Source organism: Pinus tabuliformis, chromosome Q (genome assembly GCF_031772625.1).
Source record: "Pinus tabuliformis cultivar Carrire ecotype Pingquan chromosome Q, CPIR1, whole genome shotgun sequence".
In the NCBI taxonomy this organism is placed as follows: Eukaryota; Viridiplantae; Streptophyta; class Pinopsida; order Pinales; family Pinaceae; genus Pinus; species Pinus tabuliformis.
In genome coordinates this window covers 56,271,924-56,294,502 of record NC_142296.1, presented here as the reverse complement: position 1 = coordinate 56,294,502, position 22,579 = coordinate 56,271,924, and the positions used below count along the sequence as shown (strand labels likewise).

General features: G+C 37.4%; 1 protein-coding gene across 1 annotated transcript in view; it reads left to right on the top strand.

The window, feature by feature from the left end:
* Positions 1 to 22,579, top strand: part of LOC149218274 (exocyst complex component SEC5A-like) — a 309,979-nt gene that overhangs the window by 232,023 nt on the left and 55,377 nt on the right. Inside the window, 1 exon segment of the mRNA XM_089383884.1 lies at positions 20,936 to 21,085. Within this exon segment, the coding sequence (XP_089240010.1) occupies positions 20,936 to 21,085 (150 nt within the window).

Here is a 22,579-nt window from a genome sequence, read left to right as displayed (position 1 = left end):
TTAGCATGGTATCAAGTCCACACTAGCAGGTATTAAAGGAAAGGGTTACAAATGCCGCTGACAAGCAAGGGTTTGAACAGGTGGAGAAGATCGCTCTTGATGGTTAGTTTTGGGCACATGTGAGGCAAGTATTGGAATTCACCAAGCCCATTTATCACATGATTCGTTTGTAGATACAGATAAACCAGTGGTTGGGGTGGTGTATGAGCAGATGGATACCATGTTGGGGCAAATAAAAGATATTGTTCACAAAGATGATCCCAACTTGTATACACTGATTTGTGGGGTTAGGGTCAAACCCCATTCAGATCCAGAGGTATCTACAGGATATATGGAAACATTAGACAAGTTGGTACCAGACAGGGAGGGGTGTGCTAATCTACGTCTTGAATTAGGCGGATACTTCAGTTGCACTGTTTTGTTTGGTTCTTTGCATGCAATGGAAGATAGAGACAAATTTGATGCTCTCACATGGTGGGAAGCATATGGTGGCATGGGACTTCTGCCAAAACTGGCAAAAAAAGTTCTCTCACAGGTTGTAAATACTTCTTCTGCAGAGAGGTGTTGGAGCACCTACAACTTCGTTGATAATGTGAGGAGAAACAAACTCAATGAAAACCGGACAGAAAGCTTAGTTTATGTGCACTACAACTTGAGGTTGTTGAGTCATTACTGTGATCGAGCTTATGAGGATCCAACATATAAAATTTGGGACAACCACCCAGAAGACGATAATTTGGAGGATGGCACTATATATCTTGAAGAACTGGAAGAAGAACTTATGAGAGAGGAAGATGAAGCAACAACCATGCCACCCCCACCATCTAGCAACATTGCTCGAGTTCCAAGTCTTGTTCCTTTACTGTCGCCACCTCCATGTAGATCCACACATGGAAGCTGTGTTGCACGGGTACCTGCACTCGGGGGTGGGGTTCTCGAACCCGTCCCGGGTTCCCGCACCCAAGTACCAGATTCGGGTACGGGTTCTTCCCAGACGAACCCAGAAGAACCGGGTTCTTCAAAAAAAAATTTGGGTTCTTTTCCTTTAACGGGTTCTGGGGTTCTTGGGTTCTTCGGGTTGGGTTCTTTGGGTTCTTCGGGTTCTTCATAAAAAAACTATATTAAAAATATAATTAATAATATATAGTTGGATTGAGGTTAAGAACAAAGTGCATAGATTTTTTGTAGGAGATAGATCACACCCACAGACAGAGGAGATCTATGCAGAATTGCAGTGACTGACAGGGTTGATGAAGGAAGCAGGGGATGTACATATGTCGTAATTGCCACTATTTTGCCAAGTTCATAAATGAGGTCACCATGCAGGAAACCGTCCTGAGTGATTTAATCCACTTCATTATTTCCTCAACTCTGTTTTTTTGGGATTTATATTGAGGCTTAAGTAAAATAAGTTAGCTGGAAGTGCTATATTATTCTGTTGGTGTCTCTACAAAGGGAGTGGAGGTTTGAGGACTGTTTACTGTTTTCATGTATCATGCCAAAGGCTATATCTCCCTAGGGCATTTCTCATGGACAAGAGCCCATACAACAAGTTTGAAGTAGCATGGGTATTTTCAAAATTTTTAGGTTGAAGTTACATCAAGATATTCAAGTGAACAAAAGATGTGAGTGGACTATCGACCTCCTTGGATATATGATTGCAGAGAGCTTGTCTGGGCAGAATAGGGATCGGGCTTCAGTTAGAGACCTTTTTTTTTCCTTGGAGCTTCAAGTAATGACTTATAAATAGCAGTAAAGGCATTTCAGAGACACTCTTGTTCTATTTTTGCTCATGATGAGAAGTGTTGAAATTCAAATCTCACATAAATACATATAAGATGTAGATGTATGCACACAAATCGATGCATACACATAGACAGACATTAATGGACATAGAGAGAACAGACATTAATGGACATAGAGAGATGCACACAAGAATTATGGTTTATAGCTGTAATGTATTATTCCATACGTTGGCTTGACAAAAGACGCTTGCCAGCAAGCTGTATAATTGACTTTGTACTGATTTCATGTGTTTCATTTTTGGATGAAAATATGGTGCAACTCTAAATTGAATAAGTTAATTGCATCAAGCAACATATGTTATGCTTGTCTGTATAAAAGAATAGTTAATATCTTCACTCTTTTTTATGGTAGCTAATACTAGGGACTTGTGTTTGAGGGTCAAATAGGTAACATAACAATTGAGAAAGGTCTGAAATTCTGTTGGATTTGGAAAATAAAATGAAAGATAAGCATAGGAAGAGAAATTGGAAGCATGGAAAAGGATGGACATTATAGCAGTGTGATCAGACAAACAATGATGCCTGCAATGTTAATATGGCAATATAGAGTTAGGGAACAAGTTTGACCTCCAAAACTGTATTTGATAGGATGCTTGCGTCACGCGTGGTATGCGGTTTCGTGGAACTCAATGACAGCAGGATATGCTGACCACAACTGTTGCATGGATGCTTTCCAATTTGTGGCAGAATGCTTTGGTTTGGCATAAATCCAAACCAAGTGATCTTCACTATTATTCTGAAGGCATGTGCCAGACTACCATCAGATGAAAATGGTAAGCAGGTCCATTTATGCATTATCAGAATGGGTTTGGAAAAAATATACAAATTCAAATTTCATATATATTATTAATTATATTTTTTCAACTTTAATATATTTCATATATATTATTAATTATATATATCTGAAATATTAATTAATAATATGCATGTTTAAATGATTATCATTGAAGTTTTCTTGTTTAAAATTTAAAGTTGAAAAATATACAAATTCAAATTTCATATATATTATTAATTATAAATTATTAATTATAAATTATAAATTTATAATTTATAAAATTTAATTATTAAAATTTAATATTATTATATTACCCGACGAACCCGCGCACCCTGTTTCCAAAAATGCCGTCCCCGCCCCCGTCCCCGCACCCACGTTTCCTGGCAACATAGCATGGAGGGCAATTGCCTTTTGGTTTGGGTTGTGGGATTGTGCGGGAGGATACTCTTAGAAGACCTCCACGACTTGCTCAGAAATTAAATATTTTTCTTGGTGGCAAGAGGAAGATGTAGATGATAGATTTACTTGTCTTTTCTAGTTTCTAGTAGTTTTTATAACTATTGACTCTTTCATATTTATTATGGTATTTGTTTTAAACAATGTATGACAATTTGAGTTTGAAGTTTGAAGTTGGCAATTATAACTTATTGGTAATGAATTATGAATATGGTGGTTAGTGAAAGTTGAAAGTTGTTTCATTTCATTTCATTTAATGTTAGATATCATTTGTTGTAATGGTTACACTTAGCTTACAAGTACAACTTTGGTGATCAATGATGATAAATGTTATATATTGAATTTTGAAAGTTTGAAACTAAGTTGCATGAAACGTAGGGCAAAGGGGCGTTTCCGCACGGAAACGAGTACGAAACGCTGAAAGACGTGTGATACGGCCCTGAAACACGTTTCACGAAACTGAAACGTGGCTAGTACGGCCTGAAATGCGTTTCAGGGCCGTACGACTCACGTTTTAGGTTTTTACTTGTGTTTTTATATTTTTTATTTTTAAATTTGTTTTCTAGTTTATTTTTAGGTTATCCTAGTGACTTCTAGTTGCTTCTAGATGCCTGTGTAAAGTTATAAAAGTGAACTTTTGCCCTAGTGTTGATATGCAGTTCATCAGGAAGTTTGAGGCATATGCAGTTCATGGTAATGTTAAAACTTAAATTCTTAAAGTAAAAGTGATATTCTCTTTTATTTTTCATTTTCATCCTTTTACTTGAATTTTTAACATTACCATGAAATGACTTAGGATGTTTGAGAGTGGTTTCTCCCTCATTGGATTTCATAAGTAGAGTTTTAGATCTCACTCAAAATCCAGCAGACTTATCTGTTATTCAGGATTTCAGGTTTGGGGGGATTGCAATGTTTCTATTGGATTTTATCATGTACTAGGGTATGGAACTTGTATTTAATGACGAGAACCAAGCCCTCTATACAGGGGAGACTCCCAATAATCAAGAGCATGTAGGGTACGAGGGTATGAAACTTGTATTTAATCAAGAGCTCTAAGGTCGTTCGTCTATGTAGGAGGAGACTCCCAATCAAGCACGAGACAAGAAATTAGAAATTTCTCATGGCTGATTTTGGCTATTTCTATTTTCATTATGTGATCATTCAGGAGTAAATGTGATGTAAATTTAGAGACTTATAGTTTATGCATTGACAATTGACAATTTTATCATAATGTAATAAATTAGAATGTATCATATATGCTTTATGATTGCACATATTCCTTAAATGTCCTTATATATATATATATATATATATATATATTCGCGTTTACCCGTTTCCAAAATTTGGGGAGGTCGCGTTTCGTATCGGTTCCCGTTTCGGAAACTCGTACCCGTTTCCCCGTTTCATGAAACCTTGTTTTGAAACTTTAAAATTGATGAATCATGATTCACGAGATTCAATATGTTGTATGTTACTAACTTGTGGACGCGGTTGATGAAGATTATAACTTCTAAATGATTGTTGTTTCATGGTTCAATCTATGTTTTTTTTATGTTTTTTATATCTAATTCATCATTCTACATGTTTTTGTTGACATATATGCATCAAAATATACAAAATATAAACGATATATATTATATAAAAAACGCTCCCAGATTCGCTCCCAAATTGGGAGCTTCTGAAAATGTCGCTCCCGCTCTTGTGCCTGCTGCCAAGTAACCTTGGCTAAGGCTATAGTGTGCATTAATTTTCTAATGTGTTTTTAGCCATTTATCCAAGAAAAAACTCCATAAAAATTATTTCTCAAAATTTATTTCATAACCCTTTTACATTTGTAAATTTTGTAGATAGATTTGTATAATAATTTTGTATATTATTTTTGTTAATTGGGGTATTTTAAATTTTTGTATATATTGGGGTTTTGGGCATTTGTAAATCTATTTTTGCAGGTGAGATCAAGTGGAGAAAGCTAGAATAGAGTTAGATCTAGGCCCTTGAGGGTAAGATCTAGTTTCTGTTGAAATTTGGTACCGGAGGACAGGTGGTTCCCTTAGGCTTTGATCTTTGGCTTAGGGAAAAGTGTCCAAAAGAATTTAATTTTTCTCCTAAAGTGACTTTATAATTTTATAAAGTTAAATCTAATTTAAAAGTGACTTTAAGTGATAAAGTTACTAAGTCTAATTTTAAAGTAAATGAAAAATTAGAAAGGAAAAATGACTTTGGAAATAAATGACTAAGTGGGTCTTTATTAAAGTGGGGTGAATTAAAAAAATAGAAAGTGAGATTTAAATGAGCATTTAATCTCAGCCATTGATCTAAATCTATTTCAGCCATTGGATTTGGAGATCACCCAAAAGTCACTTGGATCACCCAAAAATCACTTGGAGTTATATTAAAGGAGGAAAAGGAGGAAAATGTCATTCATTCTTTCATGAGCAGATTGGGAGAAGGAGAACAAGAGAGCAAGAGAGATTTCTGAGCAGGGAGGAGAAGGAGACAGTAGCTTGGCACACATTCCAAGGCAGCAGTTGAGCAGATTTGTACAGCTGATTCAACACATAGTGAAAGGCAGATTTTTGCACAAAAATCGAGGAGCAGTTTGCTGATTTTTCTGCACACAAAACGGAGGCCGTATAGCATTTATTGCTGTCCTGTTTGCTGTAATTTCCAGATTGCTGTGAGGCACGGGAAAGGAAATAAGTTGTAAATTTGCTTGCTGATTTTTGCTGAATAATTCTCACTGTAAAAAGGCAATTTTCAGAAATAAAGAAGAGCTCTCAAACTGGTTTTCCCCAAGAGTTGTAGGGAGTTTTTCCAGGGTCAAGTTGACCAAAAATATCAGTGTTTTAATGTGTTTTAATGGCTGTTTTTGATTGCTGATTTTTAATTCTGCAATTTCCAGCATTCTGAAAAATTTCCAGAATTTGTGTTTTCAGCAATATTTATTTTTTTCAGTCTGTTAAATGTATGGTTATGGGAAATGGGCATTTAACTACATGGGAGAAATAAGGAGAAACTGAAACCGGGGTGGGAAAACATAAATTTTTACATGGTATCAGAGCTTGAGTGCTGAAGGGCAGTTTGGGACAGCAAAAGGAAAAATTACAGTTGCTGATTTTTCACTCAGAAAATTCCAGCAAGCTGATTTTTTCATAAACAACAGTTTTATCTTTACTACAGCAGTGCTATTTTTTCAGTTTTAGGACAGCAGGATGTCATTGGGATTGAGGGTGGAGGATAGGTTGGATGGGCATATAAATTACAGCGTTTGGAAGGAGAGAATGTAGAGTATCTTTGAGGAGGCAGAAGTCTGGGATATCATGGTGCATACCGCACAGAACCCTGTTGTTGTGCCCACTGATGTTACTCAGTTGGCTGAGTATAAAAAGAAGAACAATAAGGGTAAGAGGCTGATTCTAGACGGAATCAAAGACCATTGCATTCCTCATGTGAGAGGAAAGAGCAATGCCCATGAGATGTGGACAGCGTTGTCCAATCTCTACCAGAGTACCAATGAGAACCGGAAGATGGTCCTGAAGGAGAAGCTGAAGAACATTAAGATGGGGAATGATAGTGCAGCTGTATATCTCACAAAGATTACCAATGTGAGAGATGAGTTGGCAGCGATTGGAGAGGCCATTCCATCCACTGAGTTGGTGCGTATTGCAGTGAATGGCCTCCCCCGTTCATGGTTGAACTTTGCTGATTCATAACAGTGATATAAGTGCCTTAAAAATACATCTGTCAAAATGCTCATAAATTGCAAAATATTTTTTTTCTAAAATTTTGGCCACTTAGGGTTTGCAAATCTAGCCTAGATCTACATATTGCTTGCTGGAAATTCTCTGCATAATCACTGAATCAGAGCTGATATTTTCTAAATAACACACCTAAAAGTGCTTAAAAATCATATTTTTCAGTTTGACAAGTTTTCTCTAAATTTTGGGCATGTTTGGGCACTTGTTGTAGCATTGATAACTCATTGTTTACATATTTCTCAACTGCTGTAAGAAGTTGTTTCAGATCTGATATAATTCTGAATATTGCATCTAAGTGGATTAAAAATCATAGTTCTACTTTGGCAAGTTTTTGGGTATTTGGGTGATCATGTTTAATTACTATATGCTTTTTGTCCTTTGAATTTAAAATGATTTTCTTACTGCTGTCATAAGGCTAATAAGCATTGAAAATTCTGAAGTATTACTGCTGATTTTGGATATTGGAAGTCTAACATTCGCTTGTCTTGTTTCAAGTTATAAGAATCTCCAAATTTTGCACTTAAATCACTCACACATCTAAGCTTTAAGTTTCTAAATGTTGTTTAAGTTACTTTTGGCATCTTAAGTTTTACTCTTAAGCATCTTTCTTATTGGCATCTTGTGGATTTGATATTGGCATCATCTTTGGCATTTACTTGATTGAAATATCTATGAAGATCTCTAATTATTTCGATTGTGGCATTGTCTTTAATAATCTTGTAATTAATATATTGACTAAGTGTGAGTTAATTTATTACGGGATTTGTGTACATCCTCATTAGAACTTTGTGATTATCTTGGGTATCTACTTCACACTTAAGTATTTGGTACATTCTTGTTTGGTTAAGATTGTCTTTTCATTTATCGTTAAGTAGTATTGACATAAAGAATAATGATAACTTAAGTACTTAAACATTTAAAACAATTTTAAACAAAGAATTTCACTCATAATCACCGCATAAGCATTCTAGGCTTAATTTGCACTAATAATTTAAATCCAAGCATAAGCTTGGTTGATAGACTCCTAGGACAACACTTTCTCATCTAGCTTGAGGGATTCAACCCATTTTAATGGTCAATAGAGTGACCTTGTAGTAGTCAAAGCCACAGTCTTTGCAGTGTTGAAGGCACTCGGTGGTGTGAACGAGTGTTGCAAGAACCGCCCCCCCGGCCCCAAAGGATCAGGAGGCAAAACCTCGTCTTGTACAGATCTGCCACCGGTCCTTCGATGGAACCACATATCCAAAAATTGGATCCGCGGTTCTACCATTTTTTGGCGATTCCGGAAAATTGGATTCGTGGATCCATGGAGGTTTGGGCATGTATCTAGATCAGAGAGAAGGTGGACGATTCAACGTGGTTTTTTTTGTTTTTATTTTGGAAATTTCGAACTATTATGTGAGGAACTACGCTTTTCGAACGCTGCCAAGGTGTCCCTTATGCTCCCTAGACGCTTCCTAGATGCTCTCTAATAATAATGTTTCATTTCCATCCTTTTAATTAAAATTTTAACATTACCATGAAATGATTCAGGATGTTTGAGAGTGGTTCCAACCTCATTAGACTTCATATGGAGAAAATATAATTTCATATCCCATTCAAAATTCAACGGACTTCACAGTTTTCAGGATCAATGGGATTGTGGTGTTTCATTGGATTATATCATGTATGAGGGCACGTGATTGAAATTTAATCAAGAGCACTGAACCCTATATGTACCCCAGTGTTGGTGTTGTTGATCGCTGAACTCCTTTGTCATAGCCTTAGCAAAAATTTACCTTTCACTCAAGTTAATAATTTATCAGGGATGTTAAGCTTTCTCTACCATATTATAAGTCTTGGATTAGGTTGTTTGATCAAAATTGGGCAATGTTGACTGATATCCCTATAGAATCGAAGTAGAGGCAACGGCTAGACAGGAGAAGAGGAATCTAGATTCTAGATGGTTGATGTTGGAATAAATAATCATTGATGTGCAATGGATGCCATATCTATCTTTGTTTATGCAAAAATATGCATGTTTTCATGTCTTCTACAACTAATTTGGTATTTTGGATTTTCTTTTGATTAGAAATGCATATATATATATATATATATATAGTAGACGCTTTCGAGATGCTTCGCTTCCTAGATTTTTGGAAAATGAGCTTCCGCGTCCCTGCTTTGTCCCCGCGTGGTGCAACATTGGTTGGAACACAGTGGGAGGTATCATTAATCAAGCCTCTGCTTGCTTCTTGTTCGCTTCCATACCACAACCTACTCTAAAGACTGATCTCAAAACAACTAAGAGAGAGGTTCCACCTAGACTACGCCTATAATCTAAAAGTAACCAAGATCCTTGCATCACATTTAGGTTTTAGGATTTGCATCTCATATAGGTTAGTTGATCATTTTAAGCAGCAGTTGCCCATTTGGTTACTTGGTCTGGATTTGTAACAAGTAAGAGCTTTGACTCCATAAGGCACTGGTCTCATTTCTAAATCTAATCGAATCCTTAAGTCTTGTTAAATTAAATCGAGTAACTAGGCCACTCAACTGTGTCTCCCGGGTAAGTCTGTTCCCAACTTGCCTTTCATCATCTCATTTCCGTAGGGACTACTCCCCATAGCTTGTTGGGAGACAAATATAGTGAAGTGGGAGGGGATCAGTGTGACAACCCCCACTCGGAGCCGTTGTCGTGGTGCCTGTACAATCTGAGCAACAACAAGACGTAGAAGACCCAAGCAAGGCCTAGGGTTTATGATGATCATCGACAATGGGACTAGGTCAAGCAAGGATGAGAGGGAAGGGTCAAGAGAGTGTAACGACCAAAAGTCATATACACAGCAGAAATATTTAAAATACTTCGTAGACAAAGACATCCATCGTAGGACAATAGTTGTAATTGTATATTGTACAAAAGAATTGATATAAGATGATTACAATTGAAAATGATGGCCTGCCTATATACCCTTGGCAGGTGCCCTTCCATGAATGGTAATATCTCTAAGATATTCCTTTTCATTACTAACTAACTAACCATTATCTAATTACTTATTATTTATTATTATATTTATTATCTATTTTTTTTTTTTTTCTATTTTTACATAATTTATGTTCATAACATTGTCTTCCCCTTCAAAAAGCTTTGTCCTCAAAGCTTGTTGACGAAAGGGCTTGATCTCTTTTTCTGCTATGAGTGTCTTTTGCTTTATCTCTTTTTCTGCTACGCATGTCTTCTGCTTGATCTTTTTTTGTTTTTGTTTTTGTTTTCTCTGCTATGAATCTTTCTTTTTGCGTTGCTACGAATGTCTTCTCGTCTCTGAATAGTCATCTTTGTCAATACAAGTTGATATGATCCTCTAAGTGACAAACAAAATTGTCGCACTGAGAAGGGATCAGACCATCCTAAATTAATCTTCTGTCAAATCTTGCAGTGATTGGAAGCTTGTGATGAATTGTTATCACATGAATGGATTGCACTAACATTAGTATTCGTTGGAACACTAGGTTGTTGTTTTAGTTCTAAATACGTAGCTTGATTGAGTTGTCTACTCTCATGATTCAGATCTCGATAAGGAATTTTGGTGATTTGATTTTCCCTTACCTTGTTTGTGTTGTTTTATTGCTTATGTTGAAGTATCTGATTTCCTTTAGCTATGGAAGTTTAATGGTTAATTTGTGGATCTTCACTTGAATCTTTTGTTGCTGGAACTGCAATTTCTGAGCACATCTTTAATTCAACTAGCTTGTCATTTTCTAGAGTTGTGATAATGACGGGATCAATATTTGTTGTTTTTTCATCAACCAAAATTTCTACAGTTGATGCTTCCTTCTCGATAAGTTGTCGTACCCTGTTTTCTAATGACTTCTTGTCCTTCGTAAGTTTTTTAATTTGTGTCAGTAATTTTTCATTATGGTCTTTAAGTCGAAAAACTTATTCATTTTTGTAAGTGGTGATCTTGTCTATTTCTCTTTGCAAATTTTGCAGTACTTTTTTACCTTCTTGAGAAATTATTTTTGAAATATCTTGTATGTCCTCTGGTGTTACTGAATTTGGTTTTAGATTAACATCCTAGAGTGTTATTTTCTTGTTCCTGTGGGAAAATGTTAAAAACTTCTTTTTTGTATTCAAGATGAAGGAACCAAGGGTTTCCATCCATGGCGAACCTAGAATAATGTCACATTGATTGCTCCATAGTGTTTGAACTAAGAATTGCGAAATAACTGTATAATCTTCAATGTTTAACTGTAAATTGGTTGTCATATTTTTTGTTGCCAAAACAATCTAATTTTTCGATTATATTTGACTCTGGAATGACTAATTGGTTTGCGATCTCATGCGTTATATAATTTTTATCTTTGGCAGGGGAGATAGCAATAGTGACATCTTTTTCCGCAATAGACCCTTTAATTCTAAATAGCACTGAAACATAATTACATGAAGTTTCTAGAAAATTCCCTTCATTATTGGTCTCCATTTTTATCCTCTCTCCTTTTTTTTTAAATAACCTTGAACTTTTCTTTAAAATACCCCTTTATAACATAAAACTTCTCTTTATATATCTTTTATTTATAATATTTTTTTTTGAAAAGTTGCAACGCTAGTAAAACCAGTGTTTTTAAAACCGTTTTTAAAAACCGGTTACCGGTCAACCCGGCCGGTTAGCAAGGTTGCTGGTCTGAACCAGCCAAAAAACCCGGTTTGATAGGGCATTTCGCCATATTTTAGCCCTAACCGGTGAAAGCCGGTCGGTTTGTATCAAACCGGCTGGTTCCATCCTAAACTGGCCGGTTTTAGGCACGCTCACCGAAACATGCAAAAAGGCAGATTTTTCACTGTGGTTTAGGGGTTTTGGGGGGGAACTAAAGGTGTTTTCCCTCCAAAAACACCCTCTCCAAGCTACAAGAGACCCCTCTCACTCTCATTTGTCTCATACAACTGATTTGGAGTGTTTGTGAGCATTTGTGAGTTTGTTTGTGAGCTTGGAGAGTGTGGAGTTTTTGCTGAAGTAGTCATCTTGGAGTTGGAGTTGGAGCTATTTTGGAGATAGTGTGTAGCTGTCAGTGGAGTTGCCATCTTCAAGAGGAGGCTAAGGGAGCTAGTTTGCATTTCCAGGTAAGGATTTGCACTTGATAATTCCTCATTTGAGTCTGCTGTCCATGATTTTTTTTTTTTTTTTGTTTGTTTATGTGTTATAAACTTCTCACTTCTATGATCTATCATGTATGCTATAAACTCTCTAGCTCTATGCTATCAAATTTTGTAGCATGAGCCTTGCATGTGCATTTGTTTTCCTACATTTATCTTTGGTTTTCCATGTTGCTTAGCTGCAATTTTTTTTTTTAAATGGCAGATTTCTTTGCAAATTGTTATTATTTCAAGCAAACATGGCTCCAAAAGGAAAGGACAGTGCATGGGATCATTGTGATGTAATTGATGGAAAAATGATATGCAAATTATGCCATAAATCTATTGGAGGTGGGGGTATTCTTAGGTTGAAACAACACTTGGCTGGGATAAGAGGCCAAGTAAAGCCATGTGATGCACCAAATGCACTATTAGGTCCTATTAGGGCAGAATACATTTCCAAGCTTGAAAATTTTTATGAGGATAAGGCTAGGGAGAAGGCCATCCAAGATGACATTGCAAGGAAGAGGGAAATATTAGAAGCCATGAAAGAGAGTGGGTATGATGATTATGAGATTCAAGACTCCTCTTCGATCCCTTCCACCAATGACCCCTTTCACTATGTTCATCCTTCTGTTGGCCAACCATCAAAAGGAACAAAGAGAACAAACATCCAAAGTTATTTCTCATCTTCTGCCAACATTGCCTCTTCTAATCCCACTTCCTCCCAGCCAAGTTCTCAACACACTTTGGATCAACATTGGAAAAGACAATGCAAAGAAACTTCTCACCAATACATTGCTAGATGGTGGTATGATTCAGATATCCCATTTAATGCTGCTTGCTCACCTTATTACCAAGCTATGTGGGACTCTGTTATAGCTGTAGGAAAGGGCTTCAAAGGCCCTAGTATGCATGACTTGAGGGGAGCTCTTCTGCAAGAAGAGATATCTTCCATTGATGAGTCTTTGGTTGATTTTAAAGATTCATGGCTCAAAACAGGTTGTTCCATTATGTCAGATGGATGGTCCGATGGAAAGAATCGCACTATCATTAATTTCCTTGTTTCTTGCCCTCAAGGAACCATGTTTTTGAAATCAGTGGATGCATCTGATAAGGTAAAGGACACAACCCTTCTATTTGAGCTTTTGGATAACGTTATTCAAGAAGTTGGGGAGCAGCATGTTGTGCAGGTCATCACTGATAATGCCTCAAACTATGTTCTTGCTGGAAAGATGGTTGACGCCAAATATAAGACCATATTTTGGACTCCATGTGTTGCACATTGCATAGACCTCATGCTTGAGGATATAGGCAAAGTGGAGTGGGTAAAAAACACTGTAGAGCATGCCAAGTGCATTACAAAATACATTTACAACCACTCATGGGTATTGAACCTAATGAGGAAACACACTGGGGGAAAAGAGCTTGTTAGGCCTGCAATTACGAGATTTGCAACTCACTTCCTCACGTTGCAATGTCTCAATGGTCAACATAAAAACTTGCAGAAATTTTTTTCCTCTGAAGAATGGTCTGAATCTTGGTGGGCTCGTAGACTAGATAGAAAAGACACCAAAAAGAAAGTGTTAGACACTTATTTTTGGAAAAGGTCTCTAGAGCTTGTGAAAATTACCGAGCCCCTTGTTAAGGTGCTAAGGTTGGTGGATGGGGAAAGATTGGCCATGGGCTACATTTATGAAGCTATGGATCAGGCAAAGGAGCAGACATGGGCAGCTTACAAGGACAGGTTAGCTAAATATGGCCGTATATGGGAGATCATTGATAACAGATGGAACAATCAACTCCATCGTCCTATACATGCAGCTAGGTATTTTTTGAACCCAAGGTATCACTATAAAAATCGGCTAGGAGATCTGCATGATGGGGAGGTCAGAGATGGATTGATTGATTGCTTGTAGCGCATGGTCCCTAGCCATGTAGACCAGTTGGAAATACATAGACAGCTTACTGTTTTCAATATGGCAAGTGGTACTTTTGGCAAAAACTTGGCAAAGATGGCAAGAGATGTGGACCAACCAGGTAAGCAATTCCAATTTCCATTTTGTTTTTCTTTTCAAGTTAAAATTGTTTACGTTCTTTACAATTCAAATTATAAACTAAGTTACTAATTAATGTCTTTTTCTTTGCAGCACACTGGTGGGAGTCATTTGGTGGCCAGTGTCCTCAATTGCAAAGGTTTGCAATTAGAGTCCTTAGTCAAACTTGCAGTGCTTCAGGTTGTGAGCGCAATTGGTCTGTTTTTGAGCGCATACACACGAAGAAGAGAAACCGTTTGGAACAAAAACGGTTAAATGATCTTGTTTTTGTGCAATACAACCTTCGACTGAGGAGGAACCAAATGATGCAAATCACCTGATCTAGATCCCATTGTGTTGGACGATATTGATCCAACATCAGAATGGGTGGAGGAGACTGAAGATCCTGTGTTTGAGGCTGATTTTGATATCGACATGGCTTTAGCGGGGGATGAAGTAGATTATGTGGCGGCATCAGAACCAGGATCAGTAGCGGCATCAAGGAAAGGCAAAGAACCAATGGAAGGCACTAGTCGTGCAGGTAGACAAACTCGTGCTTCCATTAGGTCCACTTTTATTTTCATTGGTGGCATTGATACTGAGGTTGCAGATCAGGCTGAGGCATCCTCAGACTCTGAACTAGATGATGTCTATGTAGCTCCTGATGATGATCCTGTGTCTAGTAGTGGTGATGAACTTGATGATTGATCATGTGTACACTGTAGACATTGTTTTTGGACTTTATAGGCCATTTAGAGCCTCATTTCTTATGTATTTTGCTATTTTGCCGATGATATGTATTGTACTCGGTGCCATTTTGATATATTCAACTTTACATGGTATATAAATGAGCAAGCTTTGCATATTTTGTCTCTATTGGCTTTGAATCATGGTTTTACATCTTAAAAATAGTTTTGTTTCATTAAAAATTAATTATTTAATGTATTTTTTAAAACCGGTTCGTTTAGACCAAACCAGTCCCGGTTAGACTGGTTTTGGTCGGTAAACCGGTTCATTAGGTGGACCAGTCCGGTCACCGGTTCCGGTTTTAAAAACATTGAGTAAAACATGGCTATTCACCTCTTTGGGGTATAATATAAAATATATGTCCACTTATGTGCCTTTGACTCAATTAATTTTCTCCACGTAAAAGTAAAACTTAGCATTCACATAAAGAGATTTTGTATCCTTTTGTTCTTCTTTTAACTTGAAAATACCATGGGCAATTACCATGGGTTGCTAATACCACGAGCTTGTAAACCACTTAATGAAGAATCAAGATAATATTATCTACTCTTCCTCTTTTTACATATTGTTTTAAAGATATTTTGGAAAGATTCCCGTTGGACTTTATCATGCACTTTTTATCAATAATGTAGATTTTTTTTATATATATGAATGTTCTCTTTCAAAATTTACATCAGACTCTATTTTTTTTCCTTGAATAATTGAAATGTCAATGGCCAAAGGCCTTCTTTATTTTTTAACTCTTTTCTTTTATAATTTGTTTTCCAATTCTTTTATTTAACTCTTTTTTTTTTTAAAGTGGCCAAGGGCCTGGCCGAAAATGGAGAAACTCCAACTCGTGTAGCAAAACACTTTAGTTGCGACGACAAGTTGATGGATGAAGGCCGGGAACTGCCAACGTTGCTCTGATACCAATGTAATGATCAAAAGTCGTATATGCAGCGGAAATAATTAAAATACTTCGTAGACAAAGACATCCATCGTAGAACCGTAATTGTATATTGCATAGAAGAATTGATATAGGATGATTGCAATTGAAAATGAGGGCCTGCTTATATACCCTAGGCAAGTGCCCTTCCACAAACAGTCATGTTTCTAAGACATGCCTTTTCATTACTAACTAACTAACCATTAGTCAATTACTTATTATTTATTATTACATTTATATTTATATTTATATTTATTATCTTTTTTTACATAATTTATGTTCATAACTGAGAGATTAACTTCCTTTGAGTTTTCAAGCACAATAGACCCTTTGGAATGTCACTACGCTAAGGAGACTTAGACCAAAACGGCTTTGAGACTAGGGCTTGATATTTCTCTGAAACCAACTTTGGGACTATCTTCAAAATTGAAGGGCAAGCAGAGGAGACACAAGTGCTAGCCTCCAGAACTCACACGTAAAGTGGATGGTTGTAGAGGAAATCATTTGATGCCCTAGCTAGGATGTCTAGGGTTAGGGCAAAAACAGTTTTGGAAAGGGGAAAATTTAGGATGATCACAAAGGATTGAGATCAATGTTTGCAGGATCTGGGGACGTTTTTTGGAAGCGGGGACGCGGAAGTGTCATTTCCCAAAAATCTAGGAAGCGAAGCGTCTCAAAAGCATCTACTATATATATATTTATATTTTTTTGCATTTATATTAAAAAAACATCCAAAATATCAAATTAGTTGTAGAAGATATGGAAGCATGAATATTTGTATATAAATCAAGATAGATATGGTATCCATTGTACATTAATGATTAATTATTCGAGCATCAACCATTTAGATGCATCAACCATCTAGAATCTAGATTCTTCTCCTCTTGTCTAGCCTTTTCTTTTACCTCGATTGTCTAGGGATATTAGTCAACATTGCCCAATTTTAATCAAATTACCTAATCCAAGCCTTAAAATATGGTAGAAAAAGCTTAACATGCTTGATCGATGATTTTGACTTGATTGAAAGTTAATTTTTTGCTAAGGGCAAGACAAAGGAGTTCAACAATTAACACCACCAACACTAGGGTACATATAGGGCTTGGTGCTCTTGATTAAATTCTAATCACATACCCTCATACATGATATAATCTAATGAAATGCCACAATCCCATTGATCCTAAATTCCTGAAAACTATTAAGTCTGCTGAATTTTGAATAGGATATGAAATTCTATTTTCTCCATATGATGTCCGGTGAGGCTGGAACCACTCTCAAACATCCAGAGTCATTTCATGGTAATGTTAAAAATTTAAGTAAAAGGATGAAAATGAAAAATAAAGGAGAATGTCACTTTACTTTGAGGATTTTAACATTACCATGAAGGAGCATCTAGGAAGCATCTAAGGTGCATCAAGGGAGCACCTTGGGAGTGTCTGAGAGGCCCCAACCCAACTTAAGTCGAAGGAAAAGAATATTTAGAACCATGTGGAACCGCCCGTCTCCCTTCAGATCCGTGCTTGATCCTCCGCGGATCCGGGGAGGATTCGTCGTTGGATTCGTGGTTCGGAAATCTAGACCTGCGGATTTGGTCGATACAGTTATGAATTTCCATGAATTGTCTTCGCCGGTCTGTTCCACGGTTTTGAAATTTCGAACCGCAGATCCCCTCAGCGCTGTATGGGATGCGATTCCTGGTTTGGATCCTTGGGGGGAGGGGGTGGGGGCGTTTTGTGCAACACTGATTAAGACCAGTGCCTAGCCAATTGTGGAGAATGGAGTTAAAGTGGAATTGGTTTAGGATTTTCACTCCGCTGGCAACTTCGCATGCCCTAGAGATGCAACACTTGGGTTATAAGAGAAATTTATACTTCTTTGGACAATGAATGGAGTTTCAAAGTGGAAGGTATTAACCCACCCCTACGAATAGTTTGATCTTCTTGTCAAGATGAGTAATATATACAACGTGCCAAAATTATATGCGATTATGAATTTCACATCAATAATTAGGGCACAAACATAATCCAAGCATAACGTTCCATGCATTAGACATAAAAAATGAAAAAATTCTTTAAAGAAATCGCTTACATGACAAAAAGATTATATGCATCCATTTGATTTGCAATAATGAAGCTCCAAGACAAGCCAACAATCTTCCAAACATCAAAATGCATGAATTAACATCCAACTCATCCAACAATAGCAGGTCCGAGTTCTTTTGTTTAAAGAGATACCAATCCAGGTGATGATGAGAGATCAAATGAACCTCTCTTATATTTATATGATCCACCAAGGGATTTGAATGGCCTAATTATGCCTAATAATGCCCCTACAATAAAAATAATGTGCAAAATAACATCCTTTTGGTGGCAAGCCCACCAAATAGCTCTACAATAAGAATAATTAGCCCCTCAAGTGGGCCGAAATGATAGATAAGTTGCTAAGAGGGCCATTGGAAGGCTGAATGAAGTCAAACATGTGCCAAAATGAATAGAAGGGCTCCAAAAATAGTGATGAAGGAGGTGGCCCCTTGATCTCCAAGTAAACGACCTCTTGTACTCCCAAGTGGTTGTGGGGGTACGAAAGCATCCTGAGGGGTCTCTAGTTGAGTCGAACAATGATGCAAGCCCTCCCTTATCTCCCATGGTGAGACAAAACCCCATCTAGGTCCTGGATCAACTACGAAGTGTGTGGTGCAAGTGTCTAGCCAGTCGGGCAAGGTGGTCCAGGTGCATCATCATCATGAAATAAGTCGGACATGAGCGAACAATGAATGGTGTTGAAGGATCCCATGACATGGCTATCTGCTATAGTGCAGACCCATACCTCTCAACGTACACCCTACAAATGCCAATATGACCGTCTGGAGGGTTTGGACCCTGTATAGGGAGACGAAACCCCAGGATGAAAACTCACCTGCAATCTTCTATAAGATCCAATGCGGCTCCTCACCTTCCAATACAAAAATTCATTAATGCAATTGAGCAATCAAGCTTACAAATCATGGAACCAAGTGAGCACTTCATAGTAGCATGCCCTTCCATAATGGGCCTTAGAGTGTACAAGTGTCTCCAAGTTCAAGGAGGTTAATCAAGGACCCTATTCAGTGGTTTCAACCTCTAAGGGAGTGACATGTCCATGGTACATCCATCATATGGGAGGTGTCATGTGATATAATAATGGAACAGAGTGGGGCATTGGGGAAGGCTCCACATGCCATGGTACAAGGGTAGCTATGATGAGGGAAGCTCACACTTGGGTGTATAGATGTAGGAGGGCGAAGTTGTGGTACATGAGTTACCTCGACCTTTGTTTTTCCACCCTTCTTGATATGCCCTTTTCTTTTTATTAATTTTATCTTTATAACTACTCGGGCTTCAGGAGATGAGAGCATGATGTGAATGATATAGTAGTGAATATCCCCTTAAGTTAGGGCAGTTCATTGCCCACCAGGTGTTGAGACAATCATGGGTTCCTTAATGATGAAGGGGGCCAATATGAGGGGTCCTAGGACCCAAGGTGATGGCCATAATGGTAGGGGTAGAGCACATGTTGGCTTTTGCCCCACGTGTTAAATTTGTATGTCTTGACCATCTTTTGCATTTTATGGTGCATCAACCTCTAGGGAATTGTTCTGGGCCCGACCCAAAGTGTGGACAAGGGGAGTGAGAGACTAACTCCCTGTGGACCTAATCGACAAATGTGGATCCGAATGGGAAATATGTGAAAAGGGGTTATAATGAGCGAAGGGGAGTGATGTATGTGATGTCGGCAAGCGAGATCGCACAACCAAAATCGAGGTTTCCCATGTAGTGCCACTCGTAAAGCTATTAGCCAATGGAGGAGATCCCACAGAACATGAATACAAGGTTAGCCACCAAGTTCTATAAGGGGACAAGAGTACAAACCAAGTCCATTCTTTCTGCTGAATGCCCCCACTATTCCATGCCCAGAAGTGTCCATAATAAGTAAGAATACCCAACTACATAATGAAAGCCATACCTACGGGGTTGGAATACCCACATTTAAACATACGACCATGATAGATGGGCGATGGTGCATAATGGTTGGCTCAGGTGGCGGGGATGGTGGCACATCGAGCTATCTGGGGGTTGCAAGGGGCTGTTGGCCGCCGACTGAATACAATCTAAGGGAAAAAAAACTCCTACGGGTGTCACCCACAGGTGGTGGGTAACAAGGTCTGCACCATACTCGTTTTAGCGTTTCGTGCCAGTTTCTAGGAGGAGACACCCCCCTGACCCATGTTTCCCACAACATAGATCTTTACACTATTGGACTTAATCTTTACGCTATTCGGTATTGGAGATGAAGTCTAGTAGTCTTAGTTGTAAACCACTTGGGACATACCCATAGAGATCTTGTTGTCTAAGCTTCATTAACTCAATATTTCTTTTATGACTTACAATGTTTAGCTTTTTGGGCTATAGTTATCTTGAACACTATTTTGAGGCCCCCCTTAGGTTAGTTAAGGGTTTGCTCACATCATCTTGGGATAGAAATAAACCATCACCTCCCTAATGACCTTCAAGTTTTTCTACTTTATCCCATGGAGCTAAATAGCTTGGTACATTTAAGCAATTGACCAACTATCTGTCTAGTCATGCACACATTCATATAATTGCTTAGCCTATATTGTTAAGAACACACTTCAATTTTAGTGACAACATAATAATGCGGCAGTATAAAAGTGTAATCTTTAACTATTCTTTGTAATCACAAAGGACTGCATCTGGAGGATGCCATAGTTAGCCTTGAAATAACTGACTTACAACGATCTGCTAGTTTTCTTCAACATAACACTCTTCAAGTTTACATCCAAGCTTAAATGTTAATATTAGTTGAATAATGTCAACTACTCCACTTTGGTGAAGCTGTCTTTCTTCAACAACTCCTCCTTAAGTACATTACAGTGAATCTTCTTCGTGGGCTCAAATTATGGGAAAGGCTTGGTACTCTCCCTTCTTGTTGTTGTTTTATATTTTCCATTACAATTGTGTTAAGTATTCTTAGTTATTAGTAGGCATTTATATTAATAATTCATTTCATTAATGTGTTAACTAATCTCATAAGTAAGCCATTTATCCTTATGAAACCTAGTTCAATTGGAATAGGCTTTCTATAACAAGAGATGACAACATTTCTTGGAAGGTATTAGTGCCATTTGTTTCTAATATTTAATGCTATTAATTTTTTTTTGTATGTCCTTGATCATAAATTCCTTGGTCTATTAATTCACTTTGAACAAAGTATTTCATGAGAAACATATGCTCTCACTTATACCTTCTACGTTTTGACATTACAGGTGTATGCTGGAGCTAAGCCATTTCTTGAGAAGGCTTTAAGCATTCTTGTTGAGGGATTAATGGATACATTACTTGGTATTTTTAGTGAAAATAAAACAGAGGCTTTAAAGCTGTTGGACATAAATGGTTATTGTCAACTTATGCTGGAGGTAAGTCATTTCCTTTCCTTGTTTCTTTTTTTCACATGTATATATTCTCTTTTGAATTTTTAATGGTCCTTTATAAATGATATTATTGTTTTAGATCAGGAATATATTATTCAGTTGGTATTTCCTGTTAAAAAAGATCACATGCTTTCCTAACTTATCTTCTTGATGTAGAAATTTAGAGAACTGGTCACAATATTGATTATTGTAGAAATAACTAACATATTAAAGTGACACACAATGTATAGTGGAGAAATACAATGTATAGTGGAGAAATACACTTGGGAATAAAACTCCACTGGAAAGAATCTGACCTTACCCTGTGGCAGTTATCATGAAAATGTGTGCTCTTGCTCTCACTCTCCAAAATTTAAGATGCTTGTGTTTTCTTATAGAAACTATATGAGCATCAATTATGATATAAAACGAATCTATAAGAAATTTTCAAGATGAGCTTGTACAAAACTTGGTTCTCAAGATAAGCCATTTTGGTGTAAATCTTATCTTGTCAACAATGATCAAGCTACCTTGATACTGTGGCTGAGCAGGTCATGTACACATTGATGTTTGCTTGCAGGTAACAATACAATGACATATTGTCACATTTATGTCCAGTAATTGAAGCTTAGCTTGACATTGCGAACAAATAACACTAAAAACCCCCCCTTAAGCTTGACTTGGGAAGAAGGTGAGAGATGTCTCTTGTATTTGACCAAGTAAATATGCATACCCATGTTCCCCCTTGAATATCCACAAGGGTAAGATGTGGTACAAAAATATGGTAAAATAAGCAGTACAATTGTGCAAAACCATTCCCCAACACCCCCCCCCCCCCCCCCCCACCATTTGGAATTTTTGTGATTAGCAAATTTTGAGGTGCTGGCAAATCAAACAATTTCTTAAAAAGCAGTTACCAAAGCGGTCAAGATGGCTGAATGTGTTAGCGCCAAAGAGGATTAGCTAGACAAAGTGCTTTATGAAGAAGAAGCAAACACCACAGTTTGCATCGAAAGGAGACAAAAAGCTACAAAAGGAGGAATGAAAAATGTTGCTGCATGTCGCATTGTGTAGGCGGACTATGCATCTTAACTATGGACAAAACACCTAAAGGATGCAGCTAAACCTAAGTTACAGGACATGCCCGTCAAGGGCCATCTGCTTGTGTTTTGCATGTTTGACATACATGTTTGGCTTGTGTCATAAAACAGGACATGTGCAAAATAATCATCAGACACATGCCCTAAATGTGTCCTGATGTGTTGAACACCAAGGTGCAAATTCTGAACTACTATTCCATCATTTAAAATATGAATTTAAGAGCACCAAAATATGTGATATATTGGAAATCAAAATGGGTACACACAGAAAAGTCCCTCAACATTGGATGACTACAAAATAAGAAATTGGAGGAGAATATCAAATATCAGGTACCCAAATTTGTTCTATGGACATTGCTATTCATGTCATTTTTTTGGACATAAAGCCATTAATTTTACA